The 19,018-nt window shown below is 38.6% G+C and overlaps 1 protein-coding gene across 1 annotated transcript in view; it reads right to left on the bottom strand.

Annotated features, from left to right (window-relative positions):
• Positions 1-7,145: 7,145 nt before the first annotated feature.
• The window catches only part of LOC126236626 (pyrethroid hydrolase Ces2a), a 177,085-nt gene continuing 165,212 nt past the window's right edge, over positions 7,146-19,018 (bottom strand). The window contains exons 10-11 of the mRNA XM_049946073.1: positions 15,622-15,775; positions 7,146-7,816 (exon numbers count right to left, since the gene is read on the bottom strand). Coding sequence (XP_049802030.1) covers positions 7,543-7,816; positions 15,622-15,775 — 428 coding nt within the window. The 3' untranslated portion in view covers positions 7,146-7,542. The remainder of the gene's footprint in view (positions 7,817-15,621; positions 15,776-19,018) is intronic.

The following is a 19,018-nucleotide window of genomic DNA, read 5'->3' as shown; positions in this document are numbered from 1 at the left end:
CCTATTCCTTAATACCAAGAGTACTGAAAACATATTTTTGCATATTTTGTTTTCCCACCTCAGTTCTCAAATGATAAATCAAATTGCCTTTTCTCCTGGATTCGCCAGTGAAATTTCCTAGACATTTGGTTGTAATTATGTCCATGAGACTGATTATGAAAACCTTTCTGTGATACCGTGCCATCATTTCCCAGAATATGTTAAATGCTTCTTGCCTATCACCAGCAAAAAACTGGTGACATTTTTGTTGAATGGTTTTCCGACACATCTTCAAATTACACATTGGACTTTATTTTCACACGTCTTGTGGAGTTTTATGAGTAGTTTTGCACTTTGATTTTTTACATCCAATACATGCTTATCCACACATTCTCATAATTTTATTGATGTTTTCATCCAATATCTTTGGGGCATGCTTTAGACTTCCTTTTCCTGTCACTGCTTAAGTCACCATAAAATACTTGGCCTTTACTTTCAGAATCTTTGCTTCCCCCAATTTCTGATAACTTATCTGTATTTTCTGGTAAGCAGTCAGCATCATCGTGTAGCAATGAGTATGAAGTAATACTGCTGTCTACCATGGCAACTGTGACTGCAGTATGATTTTGAGCATTCTTGGATACAGCCAGCGAAGTTTCTAAATAAAAAATATTTATAAATCAACTTAGGAGGATAAAAAAAAGGTGAAGCTAAAATTCATGTCTTTACGATAACAATGATATCAATAATAATAATAATAATAATAATAATAACCACAAGAAAAATTACCTGCATCTTTAGATCGTCCGGGAAAAGTGACTGAGAAGCCCATATACAAAACTGGTTTTCGTCTTTTCAGCTAACTTCACTGTTAATACTGTTCTCACCTGTTTATTTTGCATTTGCATGGGAACCTACAATAATTGTAAAAATCTTCTGTAGAAATGACTGAATGAAGTGTGGCATTCTTATTTATCACAATAAAGCAGCTGTGGCACTACTAAGTTTCTTAGTCTTAGTGGATTGCTGTCAATGTGAGGTGAATAATAATACAATTTTCTTATTGCTGTCACTCCCTCTCAGGAAGAAATCTCCGCTTTCATACTCTAATTTCAGCCAAGAAATCAGTAAAAAGATTGCCGTATAAAACGCTGTCCATTTTCATGAACTGAAGTTGCAACCAAGGAATCGCTTTCAAACAATAAGAGATGTATAATAAACAGTAATAATGTGCCATGGTTGCATGCACTTTTACATATATGGGGTCACTGATAACCATGCTGTTGCGTGCCCATAAACTCCTCCCTTCCGTATATATGTGGTATCATTTAACATATTCAAAACACTAGTTACACAGTGTTTCATTCTTTTGCAATTACGTAGTGTTTCGATCAATTTTTTTTTTTTTTTTTTTTTTTTTTTTTCTGTGTCACATAAGTGATGCTGTAGTTCATTTTCTTTGAACATAATTAAAAATCTGGCATTCTGGCGGTAAGAGCATATTTTCTGGGTGTCAAGGATATCAACTGACTGAAAAATCAAACTTGACAATTTCAGACAATGTTAAGTCCAGGATGAAATAACAAGAATATTATGAAAAGGATATGTTGCCACTCACCTCATGGAGGATGTGCTGAGATGCAGTCAGGACAATGAAAATACTCTTAAACATTTAAACTTTTGGCCAAAAGGCCTTCTTTGTAAATAGAGCCAGAGACAGCAGTCATTTGTGTGTAAGTTTTGCTTGTGTGAATGTGTGTGTGCCTTCTATTTCTGAAGAAGGCCTTTTGACCAAAAACTTAAAAGTTTAGTAGTCTTTTCATTGTGCCTGTCTGCATCTCAGCACCTCCTCTATATGGTGAGTAGCAATCTACCCTTTTCATGAAACTGACAATTTGGCAGTTGCACGGTATTGTTTATTTGCCAATAATATACTTTAAGTGATGAAGTTGTAAGTAAGAAAGAATGTGTTATAATTAGTCAAAACTCCCAGTGACTATTATTGCAGTTTAATAACAGCATGCTGCCATGTCTTTCTTGTGTACAAGCAATGGAGCAGTGTTCATGTATGGTCTCAGTGGGTAAATGTTAAGACTACAAATTCAGATGTCTTGAGTTCAATCCCCAATTGTTCTGTGGATTTTTTGTGATTTGTTAATGTGAAAGAGTCAAGCTGCATTGTGATTTGGAGTTCACATTACTGTAAGTCCCGCGTAAGTGACAGGGTGATAGAGTTCAAAAGTTGGAGGAGGCAAGGGATAAAATCTCCAATAGCTCCGTGCCTAGTAAAGCAGTGTAGAGTTAAAACCAACCTTTAGGTTGAGGACAGTTTTACCTTTATCACAATATCTTTTGCTTTTTGAAATAAATTATTAATCTTAGTCTTCTCTTCTTTTGTAAGTACATTAATTGTTTCACTAATCTGCCATCTCTGTGACTAAATCAGTGCCATTTTCTTTCCGGGTGCTAATCACTGGTTCATTGAAACTTCCTGGTAGATTAAAGCTGTGTTCTGGACTGAGGCTCGAACTTGGGACCTTTGCTAGTTCTGCAAGGTTTGCAGGAGAGCTTCTGTGAAGTTTGGAAGATACTGGCAGAAGTAAAGCTGTGGGGAAGGGGTGTGAGTTGTGCTTGGGTAGTTCAGATGGTAGACCATTTGCCTGCGAAAGGCAAAGTTCCCGAGTTCGAGTCTCGGTCCTGCATACAGCTTCCATCTGCCAGGAAGTTTCATATCAGCACACACTACACTGCAGAGTGAAAATCTCATTCTGGCACTGGTTTTTTGATATTCCCATTTAGATAGTGATGAACAAATTTGCCTTTGGCCGAATACTAGTGATATTATGTTTTTTCACTGTACAGTGTCTCACCTCAGTGCTTGGACAACATGTAGTGTATTTCATACCATCTGGTTGTAGTATTCAGAAAACATTGGAAGCAGAATTCTAATGAACAAATATTCCATGAAAAAGTTTATAGTATCATATTCCATGGCAGTTAGATTCTAATTTTTGATGTGAGTTGGTCAGAAGAAATAGCTTGAGCATTGAGAAATAGTGCTCAAGTGTACCTCTGTTTGTAAAGTCACTTGCACAGCTTTCTTTATCTGCCATTGTAGAATAGCCATTATCACTGAAGATGATACAAGTGTCTGGTAGAAAGTTACAGATAACCAAAATATTGTTGAGCTGCTTTGGCAATTATTGGGACATCTTTCTGTTTTCTGATCAACAAAATCTGTGAATGGATTTAGCACAGCTTTCATTGTATAAACACAAGACAATACATACCTGCTTGGTTTGGGATACATTTGTAGTGTTATTTGCTAAGACTATATAATCCTTTGGTAGAATCTCCCCAATAACTGTGCCACATAAACCAATTGATGCATTTTGTGTTATTAGTTTACGTAAACAGCTGTCGGATAATACTTTTAGTACTGTTGGGTCAGCGTGATTATCTTGGTGGTGTGACAGACATTGGTTACAGTGTAAAGCTCATCAAAAACCCTCATCAATATATAGCATCTCCTATCACTAACCCCTCAGCTAAATGTGGGATAACCGATTCAAGTGTACAGCTGGTTTGTAACACACCACCGGTGATCTAGTTCTGACCTGTTCATCGTTCTGTTCCTGGGAGGCAGCTCACGTTCACATCTCAGCAATGAGCAGCCTGTCGGCTCATGAGTAATGGAAAAGGAAGGCAAGGGGAGGGGAGGGGAGGGGAGGGGAGGAGGAGTTGGAACATGGCAGCTCAGGATGAGAAACCATTGTCAGTGAGTCTGTTCATCAGCTGCTAATAGTTCTATGGAGATATATCGCTTTACAATGGATAATTAATGCTTTCAATGGCAGATTTATTTCCTAAAACAGTTGCATTGATAAGAAATGACAAGGAAATGAAACACATTTCTTTTAATTTATGAGGCAAAATAACACAGGGGAGGTAAGTATAAAACCCAGGACTAGAGCAACTGAATTACATTCTCCGCCAGGGCTACAATTACCTCTCGCCGTACCCTGAAATGAGAAATGTCCTGCCCACTATCCTCACCACCCCTCCCACAGAGGTATTGCGCCGTCCATCAAAGCTACACAATATACTCATCCATCCTTACACAATCCCTGCTCCCAGTCCCTTACCTCATGGCTCATACCCCTGTAATAGACCTAGATGCAAGACCTGTCCCATACATCCTCTCTCCACCACCTACTCCAGTCCCGTCACTAACATCACCTATGCCATCAAAGGCAGGACTACCTGTGAAACCAGTCATGTGATTTACAAGCTAAGCTGCAACCACTGTGCTGCATTCTATGTAGGCATGACAACCAACTAGCTATCTGTCCACATGAAAGGCCACCAACAAACTGTGACCAAGAAGCAAATGGACTGCCCTGTTGCTGAACATGCTACCAAACATGATATCCTTCATTTCAACGACTGCTTCACAGCCTGTGCTGTATGGGTCCTTCCCACCATACCCGCTTTTCTGAATCGCGCAGGTGGGAGCTTTCACTGCAATACATTCTATGTTCCCGTAACCCTCCTGACCTCAACCTTCTTTAGTCACGGTCCTCACCCATCCAGCCCCTTCCATGTAGCCATTCCAGCACTTCACAACTGTCATTCCACCATCACACCCAGTCTTTTATTTCTCTCCTATTCCACTGCTTCCCCACCCCCACCATACTATCACTCTCCCTTCCCACCCCAGCCTCCTCCTTACCCCTACCCAATCGCCACACTGGTGCTGCTGCTCGCAGTGTATCATTCCATCCTGTATTTTTCATTGTTTGAAACATGATATTTGTTTGGCGTGATGCAGTCTTATGATGAATGCCACTTTCAGATGAGGTTTAAATTGACATCAGTAAGCATTTTGTGACTATTTTATTGCCACGTTATCCACAGAAATACAGCCTGTCAATGACTACTATATGTCTTGCTTTTTACTAAAGCATCAATGTGTGGTATCACTTTCTGAGCACTGCTAATTTGAAGAGAAGCTTTTAAACTGAAGTATGTCAGTGAGCTGTTGTGGGTAGGTTTTGTTCCCTTCATTGCAGAAAAAAAAACTTGCCCGCACAATTATTTAGGTCGAAAGACTGACATAATCGTAGCTGCAAACTTGTGAAGGTGTGGTAATTCATGCTGAAGTAAACCTTTACACGAGTCTACAAAACTTATTTTATTGTGAAACTTATCACTCATCTGCCTGTCACGCAGCAGGTCTGTAAGTTCTAACAGTACCAACATGTTGTAAATTGGTGCTAATATGCCTGATCTTCGCTTTGAAGTTTCTAACCTGATCTTAATGCTGTTTCATATTGATTTTAAAAAAGCTGTTCTCCACTTTAAGCAGTGCGTCATTAAGTTCATACACTTGCATTTAAAACTGTGGCAGACTTAACATTTGTCCTTCCTCTGAAGACAGTGCACAGTTTGCATTTCCCCTGTGCTACATAATGACATGTGACCAGCGCTTTTTGCCACAAGTGCTCACTACACAGGTGGCGAGTGAGCATGGGGGCTGATGCTTGCCTGGCCGCCTCCTGAACAGGCCTGATCTAGTTGACACAGGCCTTTATGCCAGGCCACTAGTCAAATTTGGGTTGTTGCATCCTGCAGCATTCTTTTTTTTTCCCAGCTTCTGTTTAAATCCTCCAAAGGCCTCACCACACACTATTATTTTTAGGTATTTCCCTGCTTCTTCATAGGGAAAAATAAGAGGTATGAGGCATTTGTGTAAATGGATTTACAAAAAATTTCAAAAGATCAGCCAACCTGATGGGTTTTCCACACCGGTGTGATGTGACAGTGTGATGCAGATTCAGTGTACCATATTTACCTCAGTATAAGATGAGCCGATTTTTCATAAGGTTCTCCTTAAGAAAATTTTCTGTTTTAATAATATAAAGTACCAGACTAAACAGAGTTAACATTACATAAGTTCTAAACTTAAGCCATTTATTGAAATTTCCTGGCTCATTAAAAGTGTGTGCTGGGCCAAGACTCGAACTTGGGACCTTTGCCTTTTGCGTGCAAGTGCTCTACTGTCTGAGCTACTCAAGCACAGTTCACGACCCATCCTCACAGCTGTACTTCTGCCAGTACCTTGTCTCCTACCTTTCAAATTTAACAAAAGTTCTCCTGTGAAACTTGGAGGACTAACACTCAAGGAAGAAAGGATATTGTGGAGATATGACTTAGCTACAGGCTACTAACTGAGTACTTGCCCGCGAAAGGCAAAGGTCCCAAGTTCGAGTCTTGCACCGACACACAGTTTTAGTCTGCCAGGAAGTTTCATATTAGTGAGTGAAAATTCCATTCTATGCCATTTATTGACTGTCTAGATTTTGATAATACAAGGAGAAATCAAATAAATAAAAATAAATGGTTTACATTAATTTTTATCTTCACTTCCTTTTTTGTTTACTATCTCAGATAGTCGTCTGTGGTATCACAATTTTTAATCATGGGGGTCACAAATATTTGGCTGCATCTTCTGAATATGTTGCAGTTTCCTCAGTTGTAGTTGTGGTGGTACTCAAGAACGCAGCTTTTTTTCAGAATACATAGATGATTTCACATCTGTATTGATGTGAGAATGTGACACTATTTCTTTGTCTTTTGCTTTCAAACATGACATCTGCCTGCAGGTCTCACATGACTTTTACCATCTCCTGCAGTCCACATTTTCATCATACTTCTCAGCCAGGCTGGTAGCACTGTCCTCCCCCCCCCCCCCCCCCCCCCAACTCTGGTGAATTCTTCAAATTAAATCTACATGTGGGCTCAATTGCCAAAGCTTCATCTGTAAAAGGCAAGACAGCCCATTGCAAAAACATTGAATGCACAAATATAAGATAACCCTGCATTTTTCGAATGATGAATTTGGGAAAAAACTCATCTATAATCCTTAATGTCTCACAAACTAATGCAAAGGAAAAAAAGGACATGTCATCCAAAACTGTAATTTATAACACCAATAGTGAATGATTTTTCCGCTGAATAAAAGTATAAAGAAGCAGCAAATTTGTTGCATTTAATATTAAAGATGCACAATTATACTTTTTAACATTTGTTCTGAACTGTATGGAGTTAAATTGCTGTAATCTAAAATATGTGTGAATCTACACCATGAAAAATTACTAGAGAACTTTGGAGACATAACGTATTTAATATCTTCCTTCTTGACTATAAAAATTAATCAGTAATGGCAGAGAAATAATTATATGCTATTATTATTGTGAACACTTTTGACAACAGCATACCGGCATTATCAGTGTGCAGAGAGGAGTTATCAAAAAGTTACTTAACAGAAGAAAATATATTTTTCTTCAGTACAGAAAATAAAATTAAAACTTTAACAAGAAATGAAGTTTCATTATTAAATCAACTGCAACATGAAGTTCACAGTTAACGGTAAATTTACCTAGCAGTAATATCAAAGGTATCACTTCAGCAGGTCTTTAAAGTTCGCTTAAGTGAAGTTATTTCATAAAGCACTGCTTATGATTTTGTCCATGAGAGAATGAGTCATTTGAGAAATTCCAACTATCCTCCAAAAGGTAAAATGTGTGTGTTAAGTGGAACAGCAACAGGTATTATTTTGACATCTGTAATAGAGCCAGCAAGATCCTTAGCGACGTTAAAAGCCTGGCACGATGTTGTTTGCAGACGTTCCGCTATTCCAGCCCAGGCAGCCAGCTGACAGAAACGGAAATCCTTAGCTGGCATGGGGTTTCTTGCTATTTGCAGATAGTTGTTGTTTGATCTACTAAACGGCAACCAGGTGCCTTTACCATCTGAAGTACCATTGACAGGGACTCTGTAAGGGAAAAAAGATATAACAATGTTCAATATGTCAATAATATATAGAAGCAGTGTATTCTTTGAGATCTCTTACACAATTTTATTCTTAGTGTCAACCAATACTCCTACTACCTACTCTCTCTCTCTCTCTCTCTCTCTCTCTCTCTCTCTCTCTCTCTCACACACACACACACACACACACACACACACAAGTAGCAACGTAGCAACAGATGTATGTGAGCCACAGAGCTGTTACGTATTGTATATATTTAAGTTTCAAGTACTTCATGGACGTGATTAGTCTAAAGCAATACAAAATGACATATTAGTAGTGGAGCAGTACTTTGATGTGAGAAAAAATTGGGTTATTCACAAACTCAGGATAATAGTCCTTTAGGCTACTACCATATGTGTGATTTTTCCAGCAAGATTTGAGCTGGAAAAATTGTGGCCGTAATGTTAGCTAGTGTGTCAGCCACACAGACAGGAAAAAGTGCCAGGCCTTGGCAGTCAGATGGCTATGTACATATGCCAGAGAAGCAACTTCTCAAGAACAGCAATGGACAGTATTGACTTGGATAGTTTTATTCTTGTGATGGTTGAATTCAAATACAGCAGAGGCAATGAATCCACCCTGTACTAACAAGTAGGTAAGAAGTCAATAGGAAACTTTGTTCTTGTACATTAGGACCTGAAGAAATAACCTGATATATTTTCTGACTGATATTCAATATGTGGTAATTCATTCAGAAAACTGTTATCTTTAGTGAAAACTGACATTTCTAAAACTAGTACAGTTACCAGGCATTGTACTTTTTGGTTGTTCTGGTAACTCTGACAGATAGCAATTACTGTTTCAGACACCCTGACGTATGCATAGACATAAAATTTGCTACAACCAAATACCCTCGCAAACTGTCCTACTTATACTCCTCTTCCATTTGCAATTGTGGGTGATGCATTTGCCACATGTGCAAACCTCTTAAGACCTATTCCAGAAAAACCTTGACACCTGAGAAATACACTTGTCAACTCCAATAGATAAGTGTTTTGTTGAATGTGCATTTGCCATTTTAGCACATGAATGGCAGATTTTGTACCTATCAATGGATGTGAATGTTGAATTTGCTGGCATTATAGTTACAACTTTTGTGTACTTACAGCTGTGTGAGGAGCGTTGACAATCACAACTTTGAGAACACACTGACATGTCTGTGACAAGTATGTGGAACTAGAGGCAACAAAGACACAGAATTTGTTAGAGATCACTTTGCAGTAGGGTTGCCAGGTTTTAAAACTAAAAATATGGCCAAAATAGTCCCATCGTGGCTTCAAGCTTGCCCACATGAAAAAGAGAGAATCCTAGGATCATAAACTGGATATATCGATTGTTGACTTGGGAATGATAATCTTTGAATGATATGGAAATGTTAGCATGAATAAATAATGAATATTTATGAAATGGAATGTAATCGAATTAAGTCGGGTGATGCTGAGGGAATTAGATTAGGAAATGAGACACTTAAAGTAGTAAAGGAGTTTTGCTATTTGGGGAGCAAAATAACTGATGATGGTCGAAGTAGAGAGGATATAAAATGTCGACTGGCAATGGCAAGGAAAGCATTTGTGAAGAAGAGAAATTTGTTAACATCGAGTATAGATTTAAGTGTCAGGAAGTCATTTCTGAAAGTATTTGTATGGAGTGTAGCCATGTATGGAAGTGAAACGTGGACAATAAATAGTTTGGACAAGAAGAGAATAGAAGCTTTCAAAATGTGGTGCTACAGAAGAATGCTGAAGATTAGATGGGTAGATCACATAACTAATGGGGAGGTGTTGAATAGAATTGGGGAGAAGAGGAGTTTGTGGCGCAACTTGACAAGAAGAAGGGACCGGTTGGTAGGACATGTTCTGAGGCATCAGGGGATAACAAATTTAGCATTGGAGGGCAGCGTGGAGGGTAAAAATCGTAGAGGGAGACCAAGGGATGAATACACTAAGCAGATTCAGAAGGATGTAGGTTGCAGTAAGTACTGGGAGATGAAGAAGCTTGCACAGGATAGAGTAGCATGGAGAGCTGCATCAAACCAGTCTCAGGACTGAAGACCACAACAACAACAATGAAACATGAGGAAAATTTTATCAAATATATAAACATGCAAAATGAATACAATATGGAAAAATCTGTAAAATACGGGAGACCTGTTGAAAATACTGCAATCCTACTTTGCAGACTTTTTCTGTTCTAGTCATGAATTGGAGCCTTGTTAAAATTTCTGTAAGGAATAAATCTTAATTTGTTGTCCTAACTTGAATAAGAAAAACAACTTGATTGTAAATATATGTGAAGTAAAAAACAGAACTTAAGTTTTTCTTCCAGTTCTGTTTTCTCTCACTCTCCTCCAGTAAGCTCTATGGTAATTACTAGCCATGACTCCATCTTAATGCTATTGTTTTTATGGTCTGGGTACTTCATATTGTAAATTCATGGATTTTTTCTGTACCTCCAAAATTAGCCATTAGCTGTCCATGTTGCACATCAATACTGAAACATTCTGGTTGGGAGCATATGACAAACTGATTGCCACATGAATATCTAATCGTTTAGCCACTGAGGCAGCTAGAATTCCTGCAGAGTAATAGGCTGTGGCTCATTCCTCTGTATGTGACCTTGAAGACAGGCCCTTCTGTGCAACAATTGTGGGAATTCCAGCACTCTGTGGCCACTCTCATTTAAACACACCAGTTCTATTTATGTTGTATTTTTTCCATTTCCAATCCCACTGGATAAAACACACATGAGTGTAGCCTTGGTAAATAGCATAGAAATGAAAATAAAAGTGTGAGCAGGGCAAGTAGGAAGCTAATAAGGATTTTTCCTTGTAATCTTTAATTAATGTGTTGTCCAAAACTATAGGACAACTGGTAGCAGCATAATAACAATATTTGTTGTCAACCCTGGGAGTGACAGCTGGTGCACTGTTGGTTGCTTTGGAAATAATAAACCATAAGTACATTCTTCAGGAAGTAAATTTCTCTAGAGCCTGGGGACTGGGTGTTTGTGTTGTCCTCATCATTTCATTTCATTGCAAACAGGATGGAAACATAGTTGCCTTGAAATATTTGTGTTAACTGCTGAACTACATCTTCATCTAATCACCACCCAAACTGACAGACATGTTTGAACCTCCTCATTAACTCTGAAAGTGTTGACCAGGTAGTAATTTACTTGGGTCCTGTATAAGAAAAGATGGAGATAAATGGAAATGTGAATAAGACCTCAGACTGCGTTGTAAAATACAATCCACTTGCTAAAAATTATTGTACATGGAGTAACCATAGTTACTGATCAGAGCAAACCTTGCATGAAGAATCCTACTTACCTCATTCTTAATAGCTAATTACAGTTTCCATAGTGTTTCACATCAATATTCAGCATTCAGAATTTTGACTTTGGGTAGAAAGTGGATGAACAGAGTTTCCTTTCCATCTGAGCATTTATAAATTTCTGTGTACCTCAGAGTACTTCAATTTAGTCTCTCCCTGAGATGCCAATGCATAGATATCTGCTCAGTGTCTGGGATAAATCAAGAAAGCAACTTTTTATCAACTGTTGCTATGGTCTGATTCTTGTCATGGGACCCATGTTGCATACATTGTGTGAACAATGATTGGGATATTCATGAGTAATTGATGCTAAATTCTCTGTCACACCTGTTTTCTTAGATCATCATTGTTGAAGTATAGCCATCCACTGCACTTTAGACATTTGCACAACTTTCAAAAAATTTCTTGGGCTGACAATGAACCCTTTTGTTTGTCCATGAAATGGCCATCATACACTGCATAAGACTGAGGAGAAATTTTGATTGGGGCCACATTGTGAGTATGCTGGAAAATTACAGACCCAATATTGCAGTTGTCAAATGAAGGAACCAAGGCTATCATTTTCAGCTATTACAATGATGATACTGAAAGCAGCCAAGAAGTACCAATTGTTGCACATGATAAGCATTTTCTGAATATCTCACTATGCATACACAGCCTTGTCAAATGTGACAATACAAACAGATGAGAAGCTGGAAAAATGTCAGCAATGTTCATTTATTACATGTTCCTTTTTATTTCCTGTCCTTTTAAATTTGTAATATTTCACTTGTGTTACTTTTTTATGCAACAAAATTATTTTTCCTCACCACAGAAGCCACAATTAAACTTTTACTGTGCTTTCTGATATAGTCTGTGATGGACATACACAAGCGAGGCCTTGAGCACCCAAGTGGAGTTCCTTGTAAGATACCCACCCATTGTCATTCTAAAACAGTTACAATGAAGTGGCACCGACAAAGTACTCCACCCATTCATTCAAAAAATTATACATTTGTGAGGTCAGTTACTGTAGACCAGCCTAATTGCAGTGTTCTCAATACTGACTGAGTCAATCGTGATCCACATTGTACAGAATCTATGAGACATAAGCCCCTGCCAAAGCAACACAAACCTCACCACAAAAGCCAAATGATCAGAAACCCCTTAACCTTATATTCCTCCACCAGAATTTTTTCCAAATTTCCCAAAGTTCTCATTACAATACTGCATCATTTTCTCACCCAGCCACTAAAAGAGTACTATTTTACAGAGACATTTTTCGATTATCTCTACCTGGACAAAATGTTTGCAATTAGTTTCAGTGTGCTCTTTCCCTTTTGTATTTATTTTTTAAGTCCCACTAAATGTAACTAAAATGCACAATTTATACTATTTGAAATCTCATGCCAGTAACACAGTGATCTATTTGCATAAATCCTTTCAATATAATTGTTTTAAGTCTTGCTGAAAAGCTAACATGTAACACAAAAATCTTACTTCCTTTACAAGGATACAGATGCCCACCAACTCTAAAAGTGTTGTTGTTACTGCGAATCAAGTGGTCAAGTGCTTATTGTAATCATTGTGTGTGTGTGTGGGCACATGTGCATGCACCTAGTGCTCAAATGCTAGTGTGAATGCTGTTTTCTGTTAGGTGTTTCAGTGCTTCTTGAGTAAAGTCATTATAGGTGAGCAGCTGGTTGTAAAGGCTGTTACTGGCACATGATTAGTGTCCAGCCCCTAGCAAATGAGATAGGAACTGAAATTGAGAGTATCAAAGCAAAAGCTGAAATGCTTAACTCCATTTTCAAATGTTCCTTTCGAAGGAAAACCCAGGCGAATTGCCCCAATTTAGTCCTCATTCCGCTGAAAAGATGAACGAAGTAAGTATTAGTGTAAGTTGTTTTGAGAAACAGCTGAACTCTTTAAAACAGAACAAAGCTCCAGGGCCCAATGGAATACCTGTCATATTCTATACAGAATTTGTGACTGAGTTAGCACCTCTGGTGACTAATCTATCGTAGATCCCTTGAACAAAAAACCATACCCAGTTCTTGGAAAAAGGCACAGATCACACATGTCTACAAGAAGGATAGTAGAAGTGATACACAAAAACATAATCCAATATCCTTGACACTGATTTGATGTAGAATCTTAGAACATATCCCAAGCTCAAACAAAATGAGGTATCTTGAACATAATGACCTCCTCAATGCCAACCAGCATGGATTCAGAAAACTACAGTCATGTGAAACCCAACTTGTACCTTTCTCACATGGCACACTGAAAGCTTTGGATCAAGGCAGTCAAGTAGCTGCAGTATTTATTGATTTCTGAAAAGCATTTGACTCTGTACCATACCTATGCTTATTGTCAAAAGTATGACTGTATGAGGTATCAAGTGAAATTTGCAACTGGATTGAGGACTTTGTGGCAGGGAGGATGCAACATGTTATTTTGGATGAAGAGTCACTGTCAGACGTAGAAGTAGCTTTAGGTGTGCCCCAGGGAAGTGTGTTGGGACCCTTACTGTTCACATTGTATATTAATGACCTTGCAGACAATAGTAGATGACGCAGTTGTTTTTAATGAAGCATTATCTGAAAGTAGCTGCATAAACATTCAGTCAGATCTCAGAAAGATGTCAGAGCAGTGCAAAAATTGGCAGCTTGCTTTAAATGTTCAGATAAACAAAACTGTGCACTTCACAAAATGAAAAAATGTAGCATTCTATGATGACAATATCAATGAGTCACTGCTTGGAATGGCCAAATCATACAAATACCTGGGTGTAACACTTTGTATGGATATGAAATGAAATGATCACATAGGCTCAGTCATGGGTAAAACTGGACTTCGGACTTCGGTTTACTGGTAGAATATTGAGGAAGTGCAATCAGTCCGCAAAGGAAATTGCTTACAAATCACTCATACGACTGATTCTAGAATATTGCTCAAGTGTGTATTATCCATATTGCATAGGAGTAATGAGGGATATTGAACATATTCAGAGAAGGCTAGCATGAATGGTCACAGGTGTATTCGATCCATGGGAGAGTGTTACAGAGATACTGAAGGAACTGAACTGGGAGACTCTTGAAGACAGATGTAAACTATCCTGGAACTGGTTGTAGATGACAACTCTAGGAATATATTATAATATCCTACATGTCACTCACATAGAGATTGTGAGAATAAGATTAGAGTAATTACTGCACACACAGAGGCATTCAATCATTCTTTCTATGCCCTATACGTGAATGGAATGGGAGGAAACCCTAATAACTAGTACAGTGGGATGTACCTTCTGCCGTGCACGTCATGGTGGTTTGCAGTGTACGGATGTAGATGTAGATGCAGATATAGGGATTCAGTAATGGTGTTTGGAGAGAAATGAAGATAAAAACAGTGGTAAGAGATTTGTAATTTCATTTAGTACATGAAAAATTTAAATATTTCTTAAGCATATTGCTACAGTAGCTTCAGTCCCATTTCCCATGTAGATGTAGAGGTTACCTTTCCCTTATTTTAAATACTGCTCCATCAGGAATTTCTGTTGTTGTTATAATGTTCGGTCATGAAAAACCTATTTGATGTTTCAACAATCCTTGGTGCCACAGTCTGTGGATTGTGTAGCAGAACTTGCGATGACGTATCATTTCTCCAGCTTACGTAACTGCTTAAATTTTTAGTCCTACTCTTTACTTCATTGTTTACTTAGTTTATTAATCAATAAATGTTTATAAAATTCAATATTACACATATCAATATTAATATTAATTGTTAATTATATTGCAGACAATAGAAAACTTAAGAGATGCTGGCCACTTAGTTTGTTAGCACTCCTAAGTTCACCTAAGTGACTTGTGCATTTCTAGATGTGAAACTAACACCTATGTGCACTGTTATATTGCCTATGGTCATGCTGCAGTGGATACCCTAGTTCCCGTCAGCTCTCCGAAATGAAGCATTATTGAGCATGGCCAGCACTTGGATGGGTGACCGTCTGAGTACGCTGTGGGCTATTGATAATCTTCCCTTTGGTTTATGGCAGAGGGGACAGGCATTTGACATTAGCTTTTAATTCTAGCATTTCTTACAGATAAACATCACTCCTTCCTTGTGTGCATAATTCATCCTATGTTTTATAATACTTACTTTATTAATTGGACTGATTCTTTTCTTGTGTATGTATCACTCTTAAATAAAATGTAATATATATTTATTGTAATGAGTACAGTAATCAATGTCCTTTTAATTTAGATGCAAGGCTTTAACCCGTTCTTATCGAGTTTGCTAGGTGTTTTGAATCAGTTTACCTTATTTTTGAAGTAGCCACATTTTACAACACAGCCCATTCCATCTCTAATGTCATCCTCATATAGAAGTAGTACCTGTAAACAGCACTGAAGCAATTCTATGCAATTCAAATTTTTAATGATAATGACTTACCCAGTTTTAGCAAACTCTGCTATGTATGATGTCATCAGGTCTTGCACTGCAAGGTCATCAGGATCCGTAAGTTTAAAACTAGTTCCAGGTATTTTATTTCCATCAAGTGGCAATGCATCAAACAAAAAGGGCAAATCATCTCCATGTCCAATACCTGTGAAGAGTTACTTTATCAATGCATACATCATTCAAAAATTTGGTTACATGAAAAGGAAATTTTATCCCTTGATTTAGAGTATACTAAATCTACATTACTGTCTATATGAGACCTATCATCAATTACTTACCTGAACTCTGTTCAGTGCTGCTGGAAAGAGCAGAGCAGATGAAACTGCCACTCATGCACCTCGGCAAAGTTGCTGTGTTTGCTGTCCTAACAGCAAAAAACTTACTTGTTTCTGTGTGCATCATGTACAGGGTATGATGTGACAGACAAGGAATGATGGCTAGAGACCCTTGGTGTCTCTTGTTCACTTTGTCAACTGTGTCACTGAGTGACGCTATGACTACCGACTGACTGACTTACATTCAACAAAACTCAAAAGACAAACTGGGTATTTCTGAAAAGGAGAACTTCTATGATGAGACTGACATAGCCTCTTAGATCCATGTGGAAGATGAGCTGCAGCTGACAATGGATCCTAAGGCCATTACACAGAACAAGCATGACCTGGAATCATCAGTTTCTCATTTCTACATCCAAAATTAGGAATGAGACTGGATGAAGTTCCACAATGAGCTAGAGTGTAACACATTCTTTGAGATCACTGTCAAGTATCTTAACAGTAACTTTATGCTAGAGATAAAGGCAAATTATTTGTATGGTTATGAGTCCATCGCCCCTTTTCTCAACAAGTACATTGTCCCAGCATCTGATAATATGGAGCTGCTGTTGCTTTATGATGAACAGAAAGGGCTGTCATGCACAGTTTGTGTCTGTGCTTGTAAAACTGCATAACTGGACCAATAAGAATAGACTGCTACTATTTCTCTTGGCTGAGTATGCAGCCAAGAAAACGTGGCAAGAAAAGGACACCGACAAAGATTTTTAGCTGAGCAACATGGGCTTCTGTATTAAGGTGGAGCCTCTCCTGGCAAAACTTGACACAAAGCCTTAATGCTTTAAGTATCAGTAATAGGGGCACATGATAAAATGTTGCTGAAATCAGCCAATATGTGCCAGGTGTGCTGGTAATCGTGACTGTTGTACTTGCACACTAATGAAGTATGACTAACCAACGTGTGCCCACTGTGGTGAGCCACACGTCACAAGCTAGTGTAGCTGCAAGGCCTCTTCAGTCCACAGTAGAAGCAGCAGCAGCAAAAGGAGACAGGCAAGAGCTTGAATCAGGTGAGCCCAGCTTGTGCTGAGAGCACCAAGAAAATGTGCAGCAGAAGATGTGGTGAGTCGTGACACCACCTCCAACTAACTGCAGAGATGTGCCATCAGCGACCTCCTCTTCTCACCCAGCCTGAAGATGCTACCAATGAGAGAGGTGAGGGTGGACAGGATGCATGTTGTGGAGCAGTGTCAGTTGGTGCCAGGAACAAGTTGTGCAGTAAAAGGATGTGGTGTAAGAATTAGACATGATAGCGGATGCCAGAATGCTGGATACCAGACTTGTTGGTGTCGAGACTTCACAAACAACTCAAAGCAGGTTCCTTGAGAAGATGCCTGCTATACTGTGTGTGGCAATGGCCACAGTTTTAGAAAGTTTCTCTTAGGTGAATACCAGAGATATCCCCAGTAATCCCTCAAAATAAATCCCCAATTGGGAGATATAACCATCCGCCTCCCCGTACCCGTACAGTTTTTCATAAAAATTAAAGATGTAAACAGAATAACTATTACCTTTAACCTGTAGCTCCAAAGGGCAGTTAAGACAAGCTCTCAAACAATCTGCCTTCTCCCTAAGAAGAGGGAATGAAATGTATGGGGAGGACCTCATGACCATTTACAGATCTGTAGTTGTTCCTATTCAAAAGTTTCTCTGTGGTATAAAAGGAATTGTTAAGGAAGTATCTTCATTTTAAAACACTACTTCTAATTGTGAAGCATTTCATTTATGTAAGTAGACTGCCAAAGAGTATTACAGCTTTCAGTAGAGTTTGTACAGAATTTATCTACATGTAATGCCAAAAAATTATGCCAGCAACATGTCTGCAGATTAATTCAGTGAAAGAGATTTCTAAAGACTAAGCAGGATAGGCTGAGCTTTTTTATTATTTTCTCCATATGCTGGTGCTACCTCAGTTTCTTATCCATATGGATACTTAGAATATCACACACAAAGTTTCAATTAGTGTGTGTTCATTAATTTCATTTGTTTGTAATTGTGGGTATTTGTAAGGTTTAGAGTTAAGCTCCTAGTTGTGAACATATACATGTACATACATAGACCGCAAGCCACCTTGGAGGAAGGTACCCAGTACCACTACTAATAATTTCCTTTCCTGTTCCATTGGCAAATAGAGCGAGGGAAAATAACTGACTATGTGCCTCCATATGAGCCCTAATTTCTCAAATATTGTCTTTGTGGTCCTTACAAAAAATGTATGTTGGCAGCAGTAGAATCGTTGTGCATTCAGCTTCAAATGCCTGTTCTCTAACTTTTCTCAGTGGTGTTCCTCAAAGAGAGTATTGCCTTCCTTCTGGGGATTCTCATTGGAGTTCCTGAAGCATCTCGGTAACACTTGCATGTTGTAAGAACCTACCGGTAACAAATCTAGCAGTCCACCTCTGAATTGCTCCAATGTCTTCCTTTAATCTGACCTCGTATGGATCACAAACACTCGGGCAGCACTCAAGAATAGGTGCACTAGTGTCCTATATGCAGTCTCCTTTACAGATGAACAGTTTTCCTAAATTCTTCCAATAAACTGAAGTTTACCATTCACCTTCTGCACCACAATCCTCACATGCAAGCTCCATTTCATATCACGTGGTAATGTTACTTCCAGATATTTAAATGATATGACAGTGTCAAGCAAGACACTACTAATGCAGTATCCGAACATTATGGGTACGTTTTTCCTATTCACCCTCGTTAACTGTTTTTTTGCATTTAGGGCTAGCTGCCATTCTTCACACTAACTAGAAATTTGGTCTTAACTCATCTTGTATCCTCATACAGTCACTCAACTTTGATACCTTACCATACACCACAGCATCATCAGCAAATAACCACAGAATGCTGCCCACCCTGTTTGCCAGATCACTTATGTATATAGAAAATAACAGCAGTCCTATGACACTTCCCTGGGGCTCTCCTGATGATACCCTTGTTTCTGATGAACACTTGCTTTCAATGACAATGTACTGGTTTTTATTACTTCAGAAGTCTTTGAGCCACTCACTCATCTGGGAACCTATTCTACATGCTCATACCTTTGTTAA

Source organism: Schistocerca nitens, chromosome 2, assembly GCF_023898315.1.
Source record: "Schistocerca nitens isolate TAMUIC-IGC-003100 chromosome 2, iqSchNite1.1, whole genome shotgun sequence".
Lineage (NCBI taxonomy): Eukaryota > Metazoa > Arthropoda > Insecta > Orthoptera > Acrididae > Schistocerca > Schistocerca nitens.
Note: the sequence above shows the minus strand (reverse complement) of the source record. Positions and strands in the feature narration are given on the sequence as shown.